Source organism: Cucurbita pepo, unplaced genomic scaffold (assembly GCF_002806865.2).
Source record: "Cucurbita pepo subsp. pepo cultivar mu-cu-16 unplaced genomic scaffold, ASM280686v2 Cp4.1_scaffold000265, whole genome shotgun sequence".
NCBI lineage: Eukaryota > Viridiplantae > Streptophyta > Magnoliopsida > Cucurbitales > Cucurbitaceae > Cucurbita > Cucurbita pepo.
The window spans coordinates 1-18,218 of record NW_019646513.1 but is presented as its reverse complement, the minus strand read 5'-3'; the positions used below and the strand labels follow the sequence as shown (position 1 = coordinate 18,218).

The following is an 18,218-nucleotide window of genomic DNA, read 5'->3' as shown; positions in this document are numbered from 1 at the left end:
TTTTAGAGTCCTTTGTTCGACATTTGAGGATTCTATTGACATGACTCTGATATCATGTTCGATGAACACGACTCTCCACAATGATATAATATTGTCTACTTTGAGCATATTTAGGCTTTGCTGAGTTACATATGAACATATTATGGCTCTAATACCAAAGAAACTATATACGTTATATATATGAACGTTAAAATAAAAGATGAAATAATATATATATATATATATATATAAATGTAATATACATGTTGAGTCATATTAATTTAATATTATTCGTATAATCATATTACTAAAATACTTAAATATTCCAATATACATATCATCTAATACTACTTTGCCAATGCATAAACTATTTTCATTGAAATTATAGATTAAATTACAGGTAAATTTGAACGGTTAAAAAATAATAACCGTATTTGCGTTGGTCAATTATCACATCTATTTATTTGATCTGTAAATTTGTAAATAAAATTTTATTTGTGTATATATATATCGTGAGATTGTGTACGAGTAAAAATAGATTCTTATTCAGAGTAAAAATAGATTCTTATTCAGAGATAAAATACGTTTATCTCCGTAGCCAAACACGAGTTCCACGCGCCACACGTGCATTTTAACAGCTAACGGTGTTAGCTTGACACGTCACGGTGGGACCATATAACTTTATCCAATCAGTTCGGCCGGTGAAGCTAAACACCCCCAATTTTCTCTCAGAAAAATGTAATTATATATATATATATTTTTTATATTTTTAAAGAAAATATATATTTTTTTTTACTTTCTCCGCTTCCTCTGTCAAGTTTCATTCCTTCTCTCTTTCGGAATGCCACGCCAAACCCTAACCCTAATTTTAATCCCAATTCTTCCAAACCTCGAACTCCAACCCCCTAAATCTTGATTCTTCGTCTTCTATTTTGACTTGGGATTGATATTGTTGTTATTGGTCTTCAATTGCCATGGATTCGCAGCAGAACAATTTGTTTGAAACGGCATCTCAACCTGACACGGGAAATGACGCTTACACATTTCTTGAGTTCAATACACAGGGGGAAGACTTCGATTATCCAGAATTTCGTGACCCAATTAGGTCCCCTGTAGCGTGGCCGACTCCTTCCGATTCGTTAGCCGATCATACGGACCGCGGTGGGGGGTCGGACCACCAGTCTGATGCGTCTCCGGTTTCGGCTGCGCCGGGAAGTGCTACGAAAGGCCGGACTGGAGGTGATTTGGGGAATAGTGGTGGTAATAATCAAATGGTTGACGCATTGACGGCCGGGATGAGTGGGTTGACGTTTGAGGATGCTGGGGATGATGATAATTATGAGTTTGGGAAGGGGAATTTCACGGAGCATGCTTGTAGGTATTGTGGGGTTTCGAACCCGGCTTGCGTTGTGAGGTGTAACGTACCGTCGTGCCGTAAATGGTTCTGTAATTCGCGAGGGAACACGTCTGGGTCGCATATCGTGAATCATCTGGTATGTTGTTTGGGAGTTCACCACTATGATGTTGTTATTTGTTTTAGTTTGTGCCCGCCCCGTGGTTTCTCCGTTTATAGAAAATTTCAATTTTTTTTTTTTTTTTTTTTTTTTTTTTTTTTTTTTTTTTTTTTTTTTTTTTTNTGCGGATTTATTTTTCTTTCGTTTGGCGGAAATTCGACGATGATCAATTGCCTGGTGAATGTTCGAAGAACATGTGGAAATTGTCGCGCCTCACATGGAAGTTGTGGGCGTACTATCCTGTTTGCCTAGGTGAAATTGATATGAGAAATGGCGCTCCGTATTTCTTTGCTTGTCGGTTGTTTTTTTCAGTGTCACGAGTGGGGAGTGCTACTTGCACCATGTTGCATGTCTACGTTTTTATGCTTTGGTGTATTTTTGTCGATTATATATCTTTTTCATTGTTCAATGTCAGTAATAGTTTTCTTGTTTTTCAGGTTTTAATGGACTTTAAAATTAGATCAAATATAGCTTTATTCTTATGCAGCTGTAGTAGTTATATATTGGAAGGAAGATGAAACTGGTTTTTGTACTTTTTGCACCTTGAGCATTTTTTGAGGGGTGGAGTACTCGTGTGATGTTCTATGGGAAAATATTAGGTTCAATACCTCCTTATGGGCCTTGGGCCTTTTGTAATTACCAGTGCCTTTCTGTAGGTGTGAGCTCCTCTTGCATGGGGTTTTTTTATGCTTCCATATTTCTTAATGAAAGCTTGGTTCCTTGTAGGAAAATTGGTTTTTGTGTACGTAGAAAATAAAGCATTTTTTTTACTTTTGATGGTGTATCAACTTTTCATTTATAATTTCTGTAACTTCACGCATAGTAAAAGTATTTCCTACATAAAAATTATGATTAGAGAACTCACATTAGCTATTCTGTTGAATGACACAATGATATTAGGTCCGGGCTAAACATAAGGAAGTTTGTCTTCATAAAGACAGTCCTCTGGGAGAAACAATTCTTGAGTGTTACAATTGTGGATGTCGAAATGTTTTCCTCCTTGGATTTATCTCTGCAAAGACAGAAAGTGTGGTTGTTCTACTTTGTAGGGAACCTTGCTTAAGTGTAAATGCTCTGAAGGATATGAATTGGGACTTGAGTCAATGGTGCCCTCTAATTGATGATAGGTGCTTCTTGCAGTGGCTAGTTAAGGTTTGTGTATCTTGCCGGATTTATATCTTTTTGATATGTGGTAATGTGATGTATTGTGTCACTGTCATACAACCTCTTTGTTATGTAGATTCCTTCTGAGCAAGAGCAGTTGAGGGCACGCCAAATTAGTGCACAACAAATAAATAAGATTGAGGAGCTTTGGAAGACGAACCCAGATGCGTCACTTGAAGATCTTGAAAAACCTGGTGTGGATGATGAACCACAGCCTGTAGCATTGAAATATGAGGATGCATATCAGGTGTGCTTGTTGGCTTGGTGTTTGTGTTTATATTCAGTTTGCAGTAATTTTGGTGAAGTTGCATTTTCTTTGATACCTGTAGTATTGACGAGGTGACATTTTGTCTTTCCTGTTATAGTATCAAAATGTATTTGCACCTCTTATCAAGCTGGAAGCCGACTATGATAAGGTATTGTACCAGGACTCCTTATATCTTCCATTTTAAACAAAAAATTAGTAGGTCTAGAACAGTTTCTAAGTTCATGATCCCTTAATTTTTAGCTTGCCTGATTTTTATTTCCTTAAATTTAAATGGATGTAATATTAACTTGTCCTTTGAAAGATCTGTATAATATGATGCTCCATTTTTGTATTAGATGATGAAAGAATCTCAAAGCAAGGATAATGTCACCGTACGCTGGGACATTGGCCTTAACAAGAAGAGGGTAGCCTATTTTGTCTTTCCAAAGGTACTTTTGGTGTTTATTATTTGTTAAATGGTGAAATGGTTAAATGGATGCTTTGATCTCCTTGTTTTCTCTTGATTTCTAAGCTTCTCGATTTGTTGGTATAGGAGGATAATGAGTTGCGTCTTGTACCTGGAGATGAATTGAGGTTACGTTATTCTGGTGATGCAGCTCATCCAGCCTGGCATTCTGTGGGACATGTGGTATGCACCTTTTGATTTTAAGTCTTCAGGTTTGAATAACCTCATTCAAGTAGTTGTGGGTTTAAAATCCTTTAGGCTGCTTACTCGAATACTGCTCCACATTTTATTGATTTTCTAATGTACAGTTCTCTTTTCGTAAAATAGGTAACAGTAAGTTCCTTGTGGTTTTTTTGTGAAAGAAAAATAGTCAGGAATAGAAAATGCTTCAATAGTATATTTACTGATAAATTCACAGCTAAAGTGCTTGATATATTTGCAGCTGTAGTTATTTTGGTTCTTTCTACCGGACTTCTTTTCTTATGTTTCCATGACATGTCAGACATTTTAGTTGTCTTGTACATTAAAAAACTGAAATGTCTCTTGAACCGGCAATGTATTGTATTGACATAACCTTGTTTTCCTATGTTAGATCAAGCTAACTGCACAGGAAGAGGTTGCACTTGAGCTTCGTGCTAGTCAGGTAGCACTCAACTTTGGTGTTTATTTTTTGCTGGGTTAAGTTGTTTGTCAGTGATTATGTTATGTATTGGTATAATAGGGGGTTCCAGTTGACATCGTCCATGGTTTTAGTGTTGATTTTGTGTGGAAGAGTACAAGCTTCGACCGAATGCAGGGAGCTATGAAGACATTTGCAGTTGATGAGACCAGTGTCAGTGGGTAAGAACTGTCTACTGTTTGGGGATAAAGGATTTTGTTTCTATTAGGTTCTCTTAGCCTCTTTATGATTCTTGAATAATTCTTCCTCAGTACTAGTAAATGAACTATGGACGTTATATTCATATAAAGCAATGGTGACTGATATGTGTATTTCAACAAGCTATGACAATGCACTTTATGATGTCTTATGTGCAGTTATATCTACCATCACTTATTAGGACATGAAGTGGAAGTCCAGATGGTTCGCAATACACTTCCTCGTCGGTTTGGTGCTCCTGGTCTCCCGGAGCTCAATGCATCCCAAGTATGCTCCTAGAAATAAACTACCTCAATTTTGTTTCACTTTAATTTTCTATGCTATGTTGTGTTGTGAAAGTGGTGTATCGTTTATCGAAGAATAATCTGGTTCTTGTTTAATACTATTGGAGTTTGGAGATCTTTGTTTTTGTTTTATTTTCGTCGAATTGGGGAGTTCTTGTTGTGGTATAGAATGATCCATAATAGGGGCTGGTCTTTTGTTCTCTTCCTCAACGTGTTCATATTCTCTTTATGATGGTATTTAGTTCTTACTTTGTTTATAGAAATGAACCAATGCTTTGTATACTTAAACATTGGGGTCCTTTTTTTCCATTTGAGATCTGCATACTTCTAAGAGCACTGAATGTTAATTTTTAACATGCTTTCTTGTTGAAGTAACCATTTATATTGAGCCTATGTTTTCTTAAGATCATATTTGTCTTTTTTGTAATAGTTTGAGAAATTATCATTTTTTTTTCCATTTATGAGAGTTGAGATTTATTATAGGTTTCCATTCATGTTAATGATGTGACTAAGTTAGGTTCTTTTTAAAGTTAAAACTCTGGCCACATTTTCTTTATTGGTAGGTTTTTGCTGTAAAAAGTGTTCTACAGAAGCCAATAAGCTTGATTCAGGGTCCTCCGGGTACTGGGAAAACTGTAACTTCTGCTGCCATAGTGTATCATATGGCCAAACAAGGCCAAGGGCAGGTTCTGGTCTGTGCGCCCAGTAATGTGGCTGTGGACCAGCTGGCAGAGAAGATAAGTGCAACTGGGTTGAAGGTAATGATGAACTAGCATTTACTCCCTCCCTTCTACTGGGCCTCACATATCTTATTATGTTTGTCAACTGTAATAGTTCATCATCTGGTATGTCTTGTGCAACCTTTTCAGCGTGGCTGCGCTGTGTTTATTAGAGGTTATTGCAATATAAATTAAATATCATTCACAATTTCTCCCTGCTTTCTGAATCAAGGTTGTTAGACTATGCGCAAAATCAAGAGAAGCTGTAAGTTCTCCTGTGGAACACTTGACCCTTCACTATCAGGTATTTGATCATTGTGGATTGTATCCTCAGTTGCTCTATGACTAAGAGCTCATTTTCATGTTTGTACCAAGTCTGATTGTTTAAATCTCTTAATAGGTTCGACATCTTGACACATCTGAAAGAAGTGAACTTCATAAGTTGCAACAATTGAAAGATGAACAAGGTCTGGGTTATTCTCTATAATTTACATTTTTAAAATAAAAAATTTGATTGGGTGGAAAATTCCCCAAAAATGGAGGGGAGGGGATGTAGTCGGAAACTGTAATTAGTAATTTTTTCTCTTTTGTATTTTAAATGGGAAATTTTTTCTAACAAATATTTTATTTAGGAGATTCCTCATCCTCTGATTTCTCCGAAATGTTATTGTCCATCAGTAGAAATTGTTTCATTGTTTAAGAAAACCATTTGGTGATTAGTTGGATATGTTTTTGTCTACTTATTGTTTGCTTTAATTAATGGTCCAACCAGCGTGAAGGCAAATAAAAGTGAGCACGGTCCATGGCTTCCAAGATGGCTGATGTTCTCATTTTTTTTTTTTTTTGGTAAAAAAAAAAAAAAAAAAAAAAAAAAAAAAATGAAAAGAAAGAAAAAGGAAAGGAAAATCAATAAGATGGACCCCCGTGTTTTCACTTTGCTGCTCTTCCTAACTTAGGATTCTGAAAATTACTTGTCGTTGAAAGCCTGAAAAGAGGCTTCAAAAAAAAAAAAAAAAAAAAAAAAAAAAAAAAAAAANATTCATGGTCTTCCTCCAACTCAACTTCCCTGAAAATATAGACGAGATGGAAATAAGTTATTTCACTAGTACCTACACCGTTATCCTAAACAAAAATTTGGATCTAAAGATTACATGATCAAATAAACAAAATATATAACATGTCGTGGAATACCTAAGCTCAGTTTGTGCTTCGGTTAGTTTTGCTGCAGCAGCAAGAAGCTCAGCTGATGGCATTTCAGGGCCAAGCATCCTGAAGCAAAATATGAAGGAAAAGTAACTGAATCTGATGCACGGCTATTTAGGATTAAGTAGCTAAGGAAAAGAATTACCAATTTTTTGTCAAGGTACATATGAAATAACAATAAACATCTTTTATGAAAAAAAGAAAAAAACAAAAATAAAAAATCTTTAAATGCTGTTGCTGCCTGTATAATTATCCTAATAACCACTTTTTATTCCTTAGCCTATTTCTTATTTATTTTAAAAATTTGGTGGATAGTTGCTTTAGTTAGTGTGTTTCTCTTATTCCCTTGTTCAATAACACTTCCTCTCATTTTCTAATTAACACAGGAGAGTTGTCTAGCAGTGATGAGAAAAAATATAAAGCCCTTAAGAGAGCTACAGAGAGGGAAATTTCACAGAGCGCAGACGTTATTTGTTGCACATGTGTTGGTGCTGGAGATCCTCGCTTGTCAAATTTTAGATTTCGTCAGGTTAGACCAATCTTGTCTGTTGTATGCTTACGTGAAAGCAAAGAACTTAAACTTAAAGATTCTACCTTGGTTTAGGTTCTTATTGATGAGTCAACTCAGGCAACAGAACCTGAATGTCTCATTCCTCTTGTTCTTGGAGCAAAGCAGGCATGTGGAGTCTTCAGTTCAGGATGTCATCTATTAAAGTGGTTGCTTCCTTTCTTCTACTGACTTTTCTTGTTATAGGCTGTTCTTGTTGGTGACCATTGCCAACTGGGACCTGTTATTATGTGCAAAAAAGCAGCACGTGCAGGACTGGCCCAATCCCTTTTTGAGCGTCTCGTTCTCCTTGGTGTGAAACCAATTAGGTTGCAGGTATTAGGTTTTTACACTGCATATGTTTTCAAGGGTGCTCGTTAATTTTATCTCAATTTTGATATTCAATTATGGAAAGTTTCTCATCTTAGTTTGTTATAACTCACTATGATACCTGCGATCTAGCTATTTGGCATGCATTACAATTTATATTGACGGTTCTTTTACCATTAACCATCCTGGGTTGACCTAGTGGGCATTAAGGCCCGACATAAATAATGAAGTATTTAAAGAGAATGAATTCAATTTATGGTAGTTACTTACACAGGATTTAATATCCTACAAGTTTTTTAGGGAGCAAAATGTAGTAGATTCTAGTTGTCTCGTGAGATTAGTCGAGATACGAGCAAGTTGGCCCAAACTCTTGTAGATGAAAAATGAAAGAAAAAGAACCATCATTTGCCATATGATAGAGATTGCTCAGGGTGGTTTTTTTTTTCCTTTTTTTTTTTTCTGGTAAGAAACATTTCATTAATAATATAAGATTACAATAAAAGTGGAGCTCCCAACCCAAGGAAATTCCAAGATGCTTTTCCAATGGGACAAAGGAGAAATAATGCTATAATCACCAAAGAACGAAGTGTTGTCTTTTGTCTTTGTAATAGTTCTGTTCCTTCAATATAGAATATAGGAAAGCTGTAGGAAAGTTCAACCACAATGTCTTCTTCTCCTTCTGAAATGGATGCCCCTCAAGAATGAGAGCAATTAACTATTGAGCAACATGACCATATTGCTAGTCATTGCCACGGAGATGGATAGAAAAATTGCCACCAAACGAGTATTTAATCAGGTTCCAATAAGTAGTGATGAATGGGCTGGTTATGTAAAGACGCCTCTTGTCTTTCAGCTCCCCCTTGCACATAATACAGTAGCTTGGATCTAAGGGTACTATTTTTGTACCATGAGAATCTGTATGCCCCAATTTTAGCCAGACTTTTAAGAAATGGAAGAAGTATATGGGGATCTTAGAAATAACTAAATGTAGCAAGGTCGTGCTTCTTACTTGGGCTGAGTTTATTTTGTCCCATATTGGTAAATTTGAAAAGATCCTCTCATATTTGGGGTTGCAGAAATTGAAGGAATTTAGTACTTTTATTCAGCTGACCAAATGAATTAGCAACAATTGATTAGTCAAGGTGTGTACAAGTGAGTCCGGATGCTCATCGATATAGAAAAAGAAGAGTTAGCAGCAATAACCTAAACAGAAAGGGGAGAGATTTTTCTTGATTAATGCTTTGATTTGTGTTTTTTATTTATTTTTATTTTTTCAAATTTCTAGATTTGTAATTTATGTATTAAAATACAATAATTTCTATGATTTTGTTGTCTCTGCTTCGAGTCTTATTTTTTCTATTAAGATAGTAATGCACATTTGGTTGCGTCAGAATTCTGATGACATGTTCTCCTTTTTCTCTTTTGTTGTAGGTTCAATATCGGATGCATCCATCACTTTCTGAGTTTCCTTCTAATAGCTTCTATGAGGGCACGCTACAAAACGGAGTTACCATCAACGAAAGGCAATCGACAGGCATTGACTTCCCATGGCCAGTTCCCAACCGTCCAATGTTCTTCTACGTCCAGGTATTAATGGATTTAGTTATGTTTAGAATTTGAAGAACCAGATTGTATCAATCAGAGAGCAGAAAACGGAGAGGGATCTGTCTTGATCAAGAGGAGGAAGGAAGGGGAGGGGGGTTCCATTTTGGAGCTACATGTCGATCTCCGATAGAAAAAAAACCATAGAGAAGTTAGGATATTAGAATTAGTAGTCTTGGAAGGAGGAATATGCTCTAAGTTTGGAGATGTAGAAGTCCAATAAAACTTAAAAACTTTATATGATGTATTTAGAGCTTTGAAGATTTTGATTGTATATCCTAGGGAATAAACGTCAATTGGACACTTCGAATGTATATTCTGTATTAAAGGAGAATGAATTCTTCAGTTTTGACATAGCATGTGTTCTGCTAACTTACCTTGTGTGTGGTGTTTCTAAGTTGTATTTTTCTTCTGTTTTGCTTCCGTTCATGTTTTGAATTTTCACATTGAATATTTTTTAGATGGGACAAGAGGAGATAAGTGCCAGTGGAACTTCCTACCTAAATAGAACTGAGGCAGCAAATGTAGAAAAAATTGTGACTACTTTCTTAAGGAGTGGTGTAGTCCCTAGTCAGGTACATTAGTTGTCATCTTCGGTTGTTAGGATGATACTCAATTTCATTTTTTATTTTATTTTATTTTTAATTTTTTTTTTCATGTATGCTATATACTGATTGCTATAGATTGGAGTTATCACCCCGTATGAGGGACAAAGAGCATACATTGTAAACTATATGTCAAGAAATGGTGCTCTCAGACAGCAACTTTACAAAGAAATTGAGGTAATACTCGTAAAGTGATTGCGGATATCCTTGCTACAAGATGCAATTTTGCACTGTTTCTGTTAACAGGTTGCAAGCGTGGATTCATTTCAAGGAAGGGAAAAAGATTATATCATATTGTCATGTGTGAGGAGTAATGAACATCAGGTTAGTTACCTACTAAAACATTCTCTGGTGTAGCTACTGTGTTTTTCAACTGAAACTTCGTTTGCGAACGGCTTAGATTACCCATTCCTTCCCCTTAATTATCTCCCCATGGATGTGGGGTGACATATGAAGCATGGTACTACTGTTTTGTTGAGAGTATAAAATGGGTTCTGAAATGAGATTATCGGATACAGATATTTTGATACAAGGTTGTTCTATATATGTTCACTGGAGAAGGTAGTTATATCTTATATCTTTTATGCTTTTTGTGGCTCACCGATTCACTTGAAAATAGTAGTAGTGTACACTTTCTGACTGCTGTACGTATATTCTAGAAAGAATGTGATGAAACTTTAAGATGTTTAACATTTTAGTTTGTGGACCAATTATTTAGTTTGTTATTGTTCTCATTTTTTCTTTCAATAAGGTTGTCATTCTGGAGTAACTACTAAAGCCTATTCCTTTTAGGGCATTGGATTCCTTAACGATCCTCGCAGACTCAATGTGGCTTTAACACGAGCTCGATATGGTATTGTCATTCTTGGAAACCCAAAGGTTTTGAGTAAACAACCACTGTGGAATAGCTTATTAACACATTACAAGGTATTTTGTTCTCAACTATTATGTTTATATGGAATTTATGTAAGTTATTGGAACCTCCTGATGCGACATTAGTTATTGAGGTCCTTGATTTATGATGACATATTTTCATCTATCATGTTTAAGCCTTTGCTGTGTTTCTGACTTGCTATCATCAATGTCTGGCAGGAACATGAGTGCTTGGTTGAGGGTCCTCTGAATAACTTAAAACAAAGCATGATTCAGTTTCAGAAACCTAAAAAGGTAGACCGTTGTTAACTTTTTATTATTTTTATGCTGCGATAGATAGGGCGAGACTCCTTTTTTTTTTTTGGGGGGNGGGGGGGGGGGGGGGGTGTAATGATCGTTGTATGTTGTGTTCTTTCATTTTTTTCTTCATGGAAGTGTGATGTCTTACCTAAAAAAATTTATGCTGCACATGCAGATATACAATGATCGTCGCCTTTTCTTTGCTGGTGGGCCTGGAGTTGTGCCCAATGATAATTTTGGACCTGTTGCCCCATCTGGCTCTAATGCTGATAGAAGAAGTGGTCGTGGTAGAGGTGTGTTTTCTCTGTCTGACATTTAACAATCTTCAAAAGTGTGCGCAACTTCATATTGCAGAAGTTCTCAAGGATGCACGTTGAGTAAATGGCTCATTTCTGACCATGTAGACTGTGTCTTTTGATGGCATGCATCACCTCTATTGATGGGTTCTCTTTTGTCCTTTTATTTTATTTTATTGGTTGACTACTTAAATCTTATACTTTGTTCAGGTTCGTACTTTCCTCCTCACCTGCCCAATGGTGCCCAAAAGCCTGGAGTGCATGCTTCTGGTTATCCCATGCCACGAGTTCCCATCCCTTCATTTCATGGTGGTCCTCCGCAGCCGTATGCAATCCCAACTCGTGGAGCTGTGCATGGACCAGTTGGTGCTGTTCCTCATGTTCCTCAACCAGGAAGTAGGGGTTTTGGGGCAGGGCGGGGAAATGCGGGTGCTCCTATTGGTAGCCAGTTTCCAAATCAGCAAGCCTCTCAACAAAATATTGGAAATATTGGTTCCACTTTTAACTTTCCTGGTTTGGAGAGTCCCAATAGCCAACCATCAGTGGGTGGTCCATTGTCTCAACTTGGTTTTGTTAACAATGTGTGTATTTTCTCTCCCTCTCATACTATCCACCTTGATGATTACCCTATGTCTTAAAAGTGTCTTTGTTTCAATAGATGCCTGTTCAGCCACCTAACCAGACGTTTCGTGAGGGGTACTCCATGGGAGGAATTTCTCAGGTAGTAATTGGTGTTTAATATGTTCAGTTTTGCTGTGTTGGTATGATATACTTTTCTTAAGTTATATATGTGATTACAATCAGGACTTCTTGGGTGATGACTTTAAAAGCCAGGGATCGCATGTTCCATATAATGTTACTGATTTCTCCACACAGGTACTTTCTAGACCATGCCTACATGTGGAATATTTCTTGCTTGATTGGCTTGCAATAGCGCTCATGTTTTATTTCAAAGTTGAGGAGTATTTTGTATAATTTAGCCTTTGTGTGGATATATGTTTCAATCATGAAATGGATGTGTTCCTTTGGTACAAATTGGATGCTAAAATCAGAAATGAGAGCAGTCTATGCAATCAATTGTTTGCTCCATCTTACCAGAGTAACAATAAACCATTCGGAGGTTTAGGGATGTCGAATTTTTTTGTGATATACCTTAGTAGCTTGGAACCTTTTGTTTCTGTTTTTTGGTGGATGGTGGATGTGTCCAATTAACTTTTAATAATCTCTTTTGGGTTACCTGTAGGCCTCTCAAACTGGATATGCCATTGATTATGTTAGTCAAGGAGCACAGGGTGGCTTTCCAGGGAGCTTCCTGAATCAGAATTCTCAATCTGGATATTCCCGTTTTGGAACAGGAAACGATTTCATGTCACAGGTTTTCTTCTTCCCTTTTTCATTCTTTGATTTGATATCAAAAGTTTCCACAGGTTTTAATCTACATCTGTCCCACAGGATTACATGAATCATGGTTCACAAGGTCTATTCACGCAAGTTGGTTTTAGTGATCCTTCACTAGATGAAGCCTCTCAAAGTCACTATAACGTGGCCAATGCAAATCCACTACAATCCCAGGTTTCTCTTAATGCTTTGACGATGCTTTGATGCTTATGGTCAAATTTTACTGAATAATAGGGTGTGGTAATGCTTGGCCTGTTATAGCTCCTCACAAGCATTATCATCAAACAAGTGGGGAGTCATCAATTCGCTATGGCCAAGTGTTACTCGTTTCAATCTGACCGTTTTTTTCTTCTCTGGTTGGCGCTTTTTCTTCTTCTTTTGGTTGCTGAAAAAAAAAAACTGATAATTTTACAGCAGGGGATGATGAACTCTCTCTACTCCCAGCCCTTTGCACATTACAACACACAGCCCTCTACCGTGCAGGCCCCACCACAGCTGCCTCAGCAGGGCCAGAGCTCTCAAAATCAGAAAATTCACTTTAGTGGTTGAGAGGGTGTAGGAGGGATTCACAGCGGTGATGGGTAGTCTTTGCATCCAGCAACTTGGTGTGTGCAACTGTCTGCCTCTTGGTTGCAGAAAAGCTTGCCATTTTTTGGTCAGTATGATTATTCTATCCACTGCCATTGTTGGTAACAAACATGTGATTTGGCAATCTATTAGTACTCGAGAGTGGACGAAAGACGGAGGACGGTCAGCAAAACAAGGGCGGCACATCCAGGGCTGAGAAAGAAAAGATAAACCCATATACCTACTTGAGGTTTTGTGTTAATGAATAAAAACTACAAATGTTATTTTGTGCGATGGAGCACTGCATGGCACCAGTTTCGGCGGGGAAGAAGGGTTCATAATACATACATACATAGGATCGGAATCATTGTGTGATGTGTAAATCTGGGGCAACTGATTCATTAAATTACAGAAGCAGCAGCAGTCATGACATTTTTGTACAACAGCAGCAGCAGCAGCTGGTGAAAACTTGCCTATCATCCTTTCACCTCTCCGTGACGTGTACCTGTACTCTGCTTTATCTTTTGATCAAGTAGAAGATGGCCATAGACTATATAGGAAGTAACTAATATCTTTTTCTTTTGCCGAGTGACTGCTACTACCAGAGGAATGGATGTATTTTATATGGTATACATCTCCGGGCTTGTTAGATTGAATTATACCACATACCAAATACATACTGAGCTCCTTCCATTTATGAAGTCCCATCTTTAATGCCTTTTGTTTATTTAGCTTATCTTCATTCAAGGATAGGTGATATGGTAAAGAAATTTGAAGGCTATTTTTACTTTGATCTTCTATCAAGCATGCCAACTTATAAATTCTATTGCTGAGGATAGCTAGCTTGAACAGAAATTTTTGGTTGATGCAATTGAATGTTGTGTTTTCTTCATCTGGCGGATGGAGATGGAAAATAGAAAATGTCTGATATGGCAGTCGACCTCCTCCCAATGTTGATCGAGTTGAGTTGGTCTCTTCGGTCTGAATCCTTGAGTCATGAAACACTGCAAGGCACTCGATGGTCCATAAGGCCAAGGGTATGGACTTTGCCTTTAGTTTGAAATAAGGAACTACGACAGTGTGCACAAGTTTTCGTATCTATGGCATTTGTGCACAAGTTTTCGTATCTATGGCATTTGTGCGCAACGTTACAAGCCCAACACGAGTAGACATGTATTTTTATGGCTACAAAATTGTGAAAAAGAAATAGCTCATACTGTAGTTAAATGGAGAAAGTAGTTCAGGTATATTTATAACTTACCTCAACGTTTAGTGCCAATAAATGGAACAAACTTCCCTAAGCAAATGAAATCAAATGGTTGAACCAGTTGTATTTATTTAGTTAGATTAGTTATACATCAATATACCCTTTCAGTACAGCCCCAACCTGTGTACTTAAAAATACATACACTTCCTTAAAAACGCTATAGAGGGAGGGATAAGATTAGCTTCTATAATAAATACGAGACGTTTTCATAATTACAGGACGAATAAGCACGAGAATAAAAATGACGATAACTGGGGGCTCAACTGCAGTAGATGAGCATTTGATAAGATGAAAGAATATTACATACCATGGTTTTTTATGCATATGGTTACAGGATCCAAAGACTTGCAACTTTCTGCAGCAAATTGGGTGACTTCCTTCTTGAAGAAGAATTGACCAGAACATGGAGAAATCATCACATATTTTGATTAGCCAGCACCAGCACTAGCTTCAACCAAATTGATAGCGTATTTTACCCGATGGACAAGGCAACGTGCTAATGTTCAATTATTCGGGTTCTAGATGATAATCTCGCCACGTATTCTTGTCATAACTTCGAGTGTAGTCTCCATGGACACCCACCTTCAAAAGCCTGCTCGAGTACGTCTTCCATCCGCTTGGCTAATATTATCTAATAAGAAGAAAACAAGTAATGAGCATTGGATGGATAATTCCAATAGTGATACTAACATAGTAATAAGGCCCATTCCTATACAAATAATTGCATGTATATTGAATCTTACCTCCAAACTAGCAAGCACGCCTGAAGGAACTTCCACTAAATCTTTCAAATTCCTCTCTGGTAGAATAACCCTCTTTATCCCATAACGATGTGCAGCTAGTATCTGTAAAAGATCACTTGCATTAGCCATTCACAATCCACGAACATGTTTTAATCCATTTCTTGGACATGAATGCTTATTATATAAACATTCACACCCTCAAACAGAGGTCAGAGCTGAAAGCTTCGAGACCAGAGATTTCTCATAGAGAATTCAATGCAAAGTGTACCACGAACCCAAGGATGGCTAACAATTTCTCTAGAGGAACACACCACTTTCATGATAGTGATACACAAAATATATTGTAAACAATAGATGATATCAATAAAGGTGTAAGCATTCTTCAAAAAAAAAAGAAAAAAAAAAAAGAAAGAAAATTGCACTTTCATGAAAGCATACAAGCAGAAAAAAAAAAAAAGCCTAAAAAAAAGGTGCCTAATTTTAACTACTGAGGAAGGACTTTGACCCATAATTACAATTACAAGAAGGCCTCGTGACCGAATCCCACTGGGCATCACAATCGGCATACATGCATAGAAACTTGTAGACCACATGTTAATTCAAAATTTTGTAACTACTTTTACAAGAACAAAAAGGAATTGGTAGAGAAAGAAAATATTAATACACGTTCAAAATACAGTAAGAAGAAAAATATTAGATATACCTTATCCTTGATGCCACCAACAGGTAGAACAAGACCCCTCAGAGTCATCTCTCCTGTCATTGCAGTATCAGCTCTTACTCTTTTCCGACCAAACAATGAGACCAGAGCTGTTACAAGAGTCACACCAGCTGAAGGCCCATCCTTAGGCACCGCACCAGCAGGAAAGTGTATATGAATATCACGACCCTCCAAAAGATTGGACTCACAAGCAGCTGCCAGTTTCAGATCTGTCGCCCTTGCTCTTACCTGTAATTATACAATGGTCAACCCCTTGAAAATATCTGTAAAAGGTAACAATGCCATTAAATGTGCACCATGGACGTGAAAACCTTGTATACAGGTATTAGTAGTGATTTCTAAGTCAAAACATCATGGACTGTAATAACCACTAGAGGGTTACTATCAAGGTCCTGTGAGTGAGTTAAGTCAAGGTAGGTCATCGAAGCCAACGAATAGAAAAAATGATGGTAGATGTGATCCTTATATAACACGATTGAATGATCTACAATATTAAATTATAGCATAGAAAGATTGTTGAGTGTAGAATTTATGACATAGAACCAGTAAAGGTCAATCATTACTCATTTGTAGTGATAAAAATATGTATATGAAAACACAAGTATCAAGATGAATATGATACCCAGGTAAGGGCTATCTGAGCTGATTCTTTAATGACATCACCAAGCTGGCCAGTGAGATGTAATTCTCCCTTTCCTGACATTGCTGTAGCCTCCACGAACTGAACCTCTCCCCCAAAGGCAGTCCAAACCAATCCAACGGATATCCCAGGTGTTATAACTCTCTCTGCTGCTTCTCTGTCCTCAAACCGTGGAGGCTGCAACACAGAAACAAGAATAAAAATACATATGGAATATGCTTTCTAAAAATTCCAACCAAGAAGAAGAGAGGATAAGAAGCTTTCTAAATAGCATGTCTACTAGTGATAGTTTCAACTTTCAAGGGACTGGCACATATTTATTTAACAACACACACAAGGTCATGAGAATTATTACCCCAAGCACTTTTTCAAGCATAGCCTCATCAACAACCAATGGAGAGGCTATCCTCAATGGGTTTGGTATCTCGTGATCTGCTCCAATTGGGATGACCTCCATATCTACTTCACCTCCATCAGAAAATCTATTTTCCAACAGAGGAGAAGAAACTTGATGCACATCTTTATTCAACGGGACAGTTTGATCCCTTTCCACAACTCTAACAGCAGCAGCACGAGCCAAGGAAGCCAAATTTCTCTCGAGGTTTCGTACACCAGCCTCTCTAGTGTATCTTTGAATCAGAAGTTTAACCATAGCCTATCACAATAAACAATATATTTGTAAATTGTTTTCATACATAATACAGAAAATTGTACAAGAGATGTGAAACAACACATGGCATTGATGCTGCATGTCCATAGATGGAAAGAAACCCGTTTTAAGTTGAAGACAAGCTGTTACACATTATATGGTGTAGGATCGCATAACCAAACAGGCTCAAGAGAATTATTCAACACAAGAAAAATAAAAATGTGCATGCATTTCTAATCATCATACCATATCACAGTCAGACCTAGCCTTCCTACTTTTGGGACAGCAAAAGAAATACTGGATAGCAGTAAGATTGGAACAGTAAGTACCCCCAGAAGCAAGAATCATGAGACAGCCAACACAAAGGTTCTGTCGGATATTCATAGTTGTAATAGAGCCTCCGATAGTTCTTAGAGCATACACAGCAATTAGCACTGCAATAGGCCCCCAATGGTACAAATATATGTACACATGCAAGAATAGAGAAAGGGAAAACAAGGAATAATGGGCACGGTACGCAAGGCTATTGAGCAGGGGAGGGTAGGCGTTTGGCTCATGATGAATGTAGGATTGATAGAGTAAAGAGAATGATGGTAGAACTAGAAAAGAGTGAGCAAAAGACAGTCAATAGACGCTTGAAACATCTTCCAGTTGTACTCGTCTGATACCAGTGAGAAGGACATTCTGGAAATTATCATATTGATAGAACTATTAATTGTAACCATTACAGTAAGAGTTAACTACCTCTGGAATTTGAAGATATTCAGCGCTTAACCCATGCTGTTCCAAAACTCGTGGAATCAAATGGTACATTGCAATCTTAAGTTTTTCCTCTGGTGTGTATCCAGGCAGCTCAATGACTTCCATCCTATCTAGAAGAGGAGGAGGTATGAGCTGCATTCTGTTAGCAGTGGCCACAAATACAACATTTGAAAGGTCAAATGGGACATTCAAATAACTGTTGATCATTGGTTAAAGAATCACACCGAGTAACTTGAGGAAAATGAAACAGTTCTAGAATTGCAACAGCACTAAGCACAAAACATACTTAGCAAATTTAGATGTGAGTACATAGAAATAGTATGGACACCAATTATATACTTAACCACAAAAAGGACAGCAAAGAGAAAAAACGAAATGCAAAATCTACACAACGTTCCTACAAAAAAAAAAAAAAAAAAAAAAAAAAAAAAAAAAAAAAAAAAAAAAAAAAAAAAAAAAAAAAAA

The 18,218-nt window shown here is 37.1% G+C and overlaps 2 protein-coding genes across 5 annotated transcripts; one reads left to right on the top strand and one right to left on the bottom strand.

The window, feature by feature from the left end:
• The first annotated feature begins 770 nt into the window (after window positions 1-770).
• On the top strand, window positions 771-13,698 carry LOC111784697 (regulator of nonsense transcripts 1 homolog). 4 transcript variants are annotated; one of them, XR_002813576.1, is made up of 29 exons: window positions 771-1,472; window positions 2,394-2,645; window positions 2,734-2,904; window positions 3,023-3,073; window positions 3,261-3,353; window positions 3,458-3,553; window positions 3,963-4,013; window positions 4,092-4,210; window positions 4,406-4,514; window positions 5,095-5,289; window positions 5,483-5,554; window positions 5,651-5,717; window positions 6,840-6,982; window positions 7,058-7,129; window positions 7,208-7,336; window positions 8,762-8,917; window positions 9,394-9,507; window positions 9,616-9,714; window positions 9,784-9,861; window positions 10,330-10,464; window positions 10,630-10,704; window positions 10,886-11,003; window positions 11,217-11,587; window positions 11,665-11,727; window positions 11,811-11,882; window positions 12,250-12,381; window positions 12,459-12,578; window positions 12,819-13,009; window positions 13,125-13,698. XR_002813576.1 is itself a non-coding variant. In XM_023665312.1 (28 exons), exons 1-28 carry the CDS (start codon window positions 954-956, stop codon window positions 12,951-12,953), a joined length of 3,768 nt encoding a protein of 1,255 aa, XP_023521080.1. In that variant the 5' UTR covers window positions 771-953; the 3' UTR covers window positions 12,954-13,698. The 4 variants fall into 4 exon arrangements, 3 of the variants coding, with proteins under 3 accessions (XP_023521080.1, XP_023521079.1, XP_023521078.1); XM_023665312.1 differs by having other exon boundaries at window positions 11,217-11,548; window positions 12,819-13,698; XM_023665311.1 differs by having other exon boundaries at window positions 12,822-13,698.
• A 574-nt stretch (window positions 13,699-14,272) lies between these two features.
• LOC111784706 (lon protease homolog 2, peroxisomal-like) lies at window positions 14,273-17,949 on the bottom strand (the record flags this gene model as incomplete). Its single annotated transcript, XM_023665325.1, is given in 6 exon segments — window positions 14,273-14,869; window positions 14,982-15,083; window positions 15,685-15,930; window positions 16,325-16,519; window positions 16,698-16,997; window positions 17,736-17,949. Coding segments are annotated over 6 exon segments (1,141 nt in total), but the record flags the coding sequence as incomplete, so codon positions are not given.
• Between the last annotated feature and the right edge of the window lie 269 nt (window positions 17,950-18,218).

Coding starts and splice junctions, on each gene's coding strand:
- LOC111784697 (XM_023665310.1), top strand. CDS start 954: ATGGATTCGCAGCAGAACAATTTGTTTGAAACGGCATCTCAACCTGAC. Junction 1,473..2,393: donor CGCATATCGTGAATCATCTG/GTATGTTGTTTG, acceptor CAATGATATTAG/GTCCGGGCTAAACATAAGGA. Junction 11,004..11,216: donor AAGAAGTGGTCGTGGTAGAG/GTGTGTTTTCTC, acceptor TACTTTGTTCAG/GTTCGTACTTTCCTCCTCAC.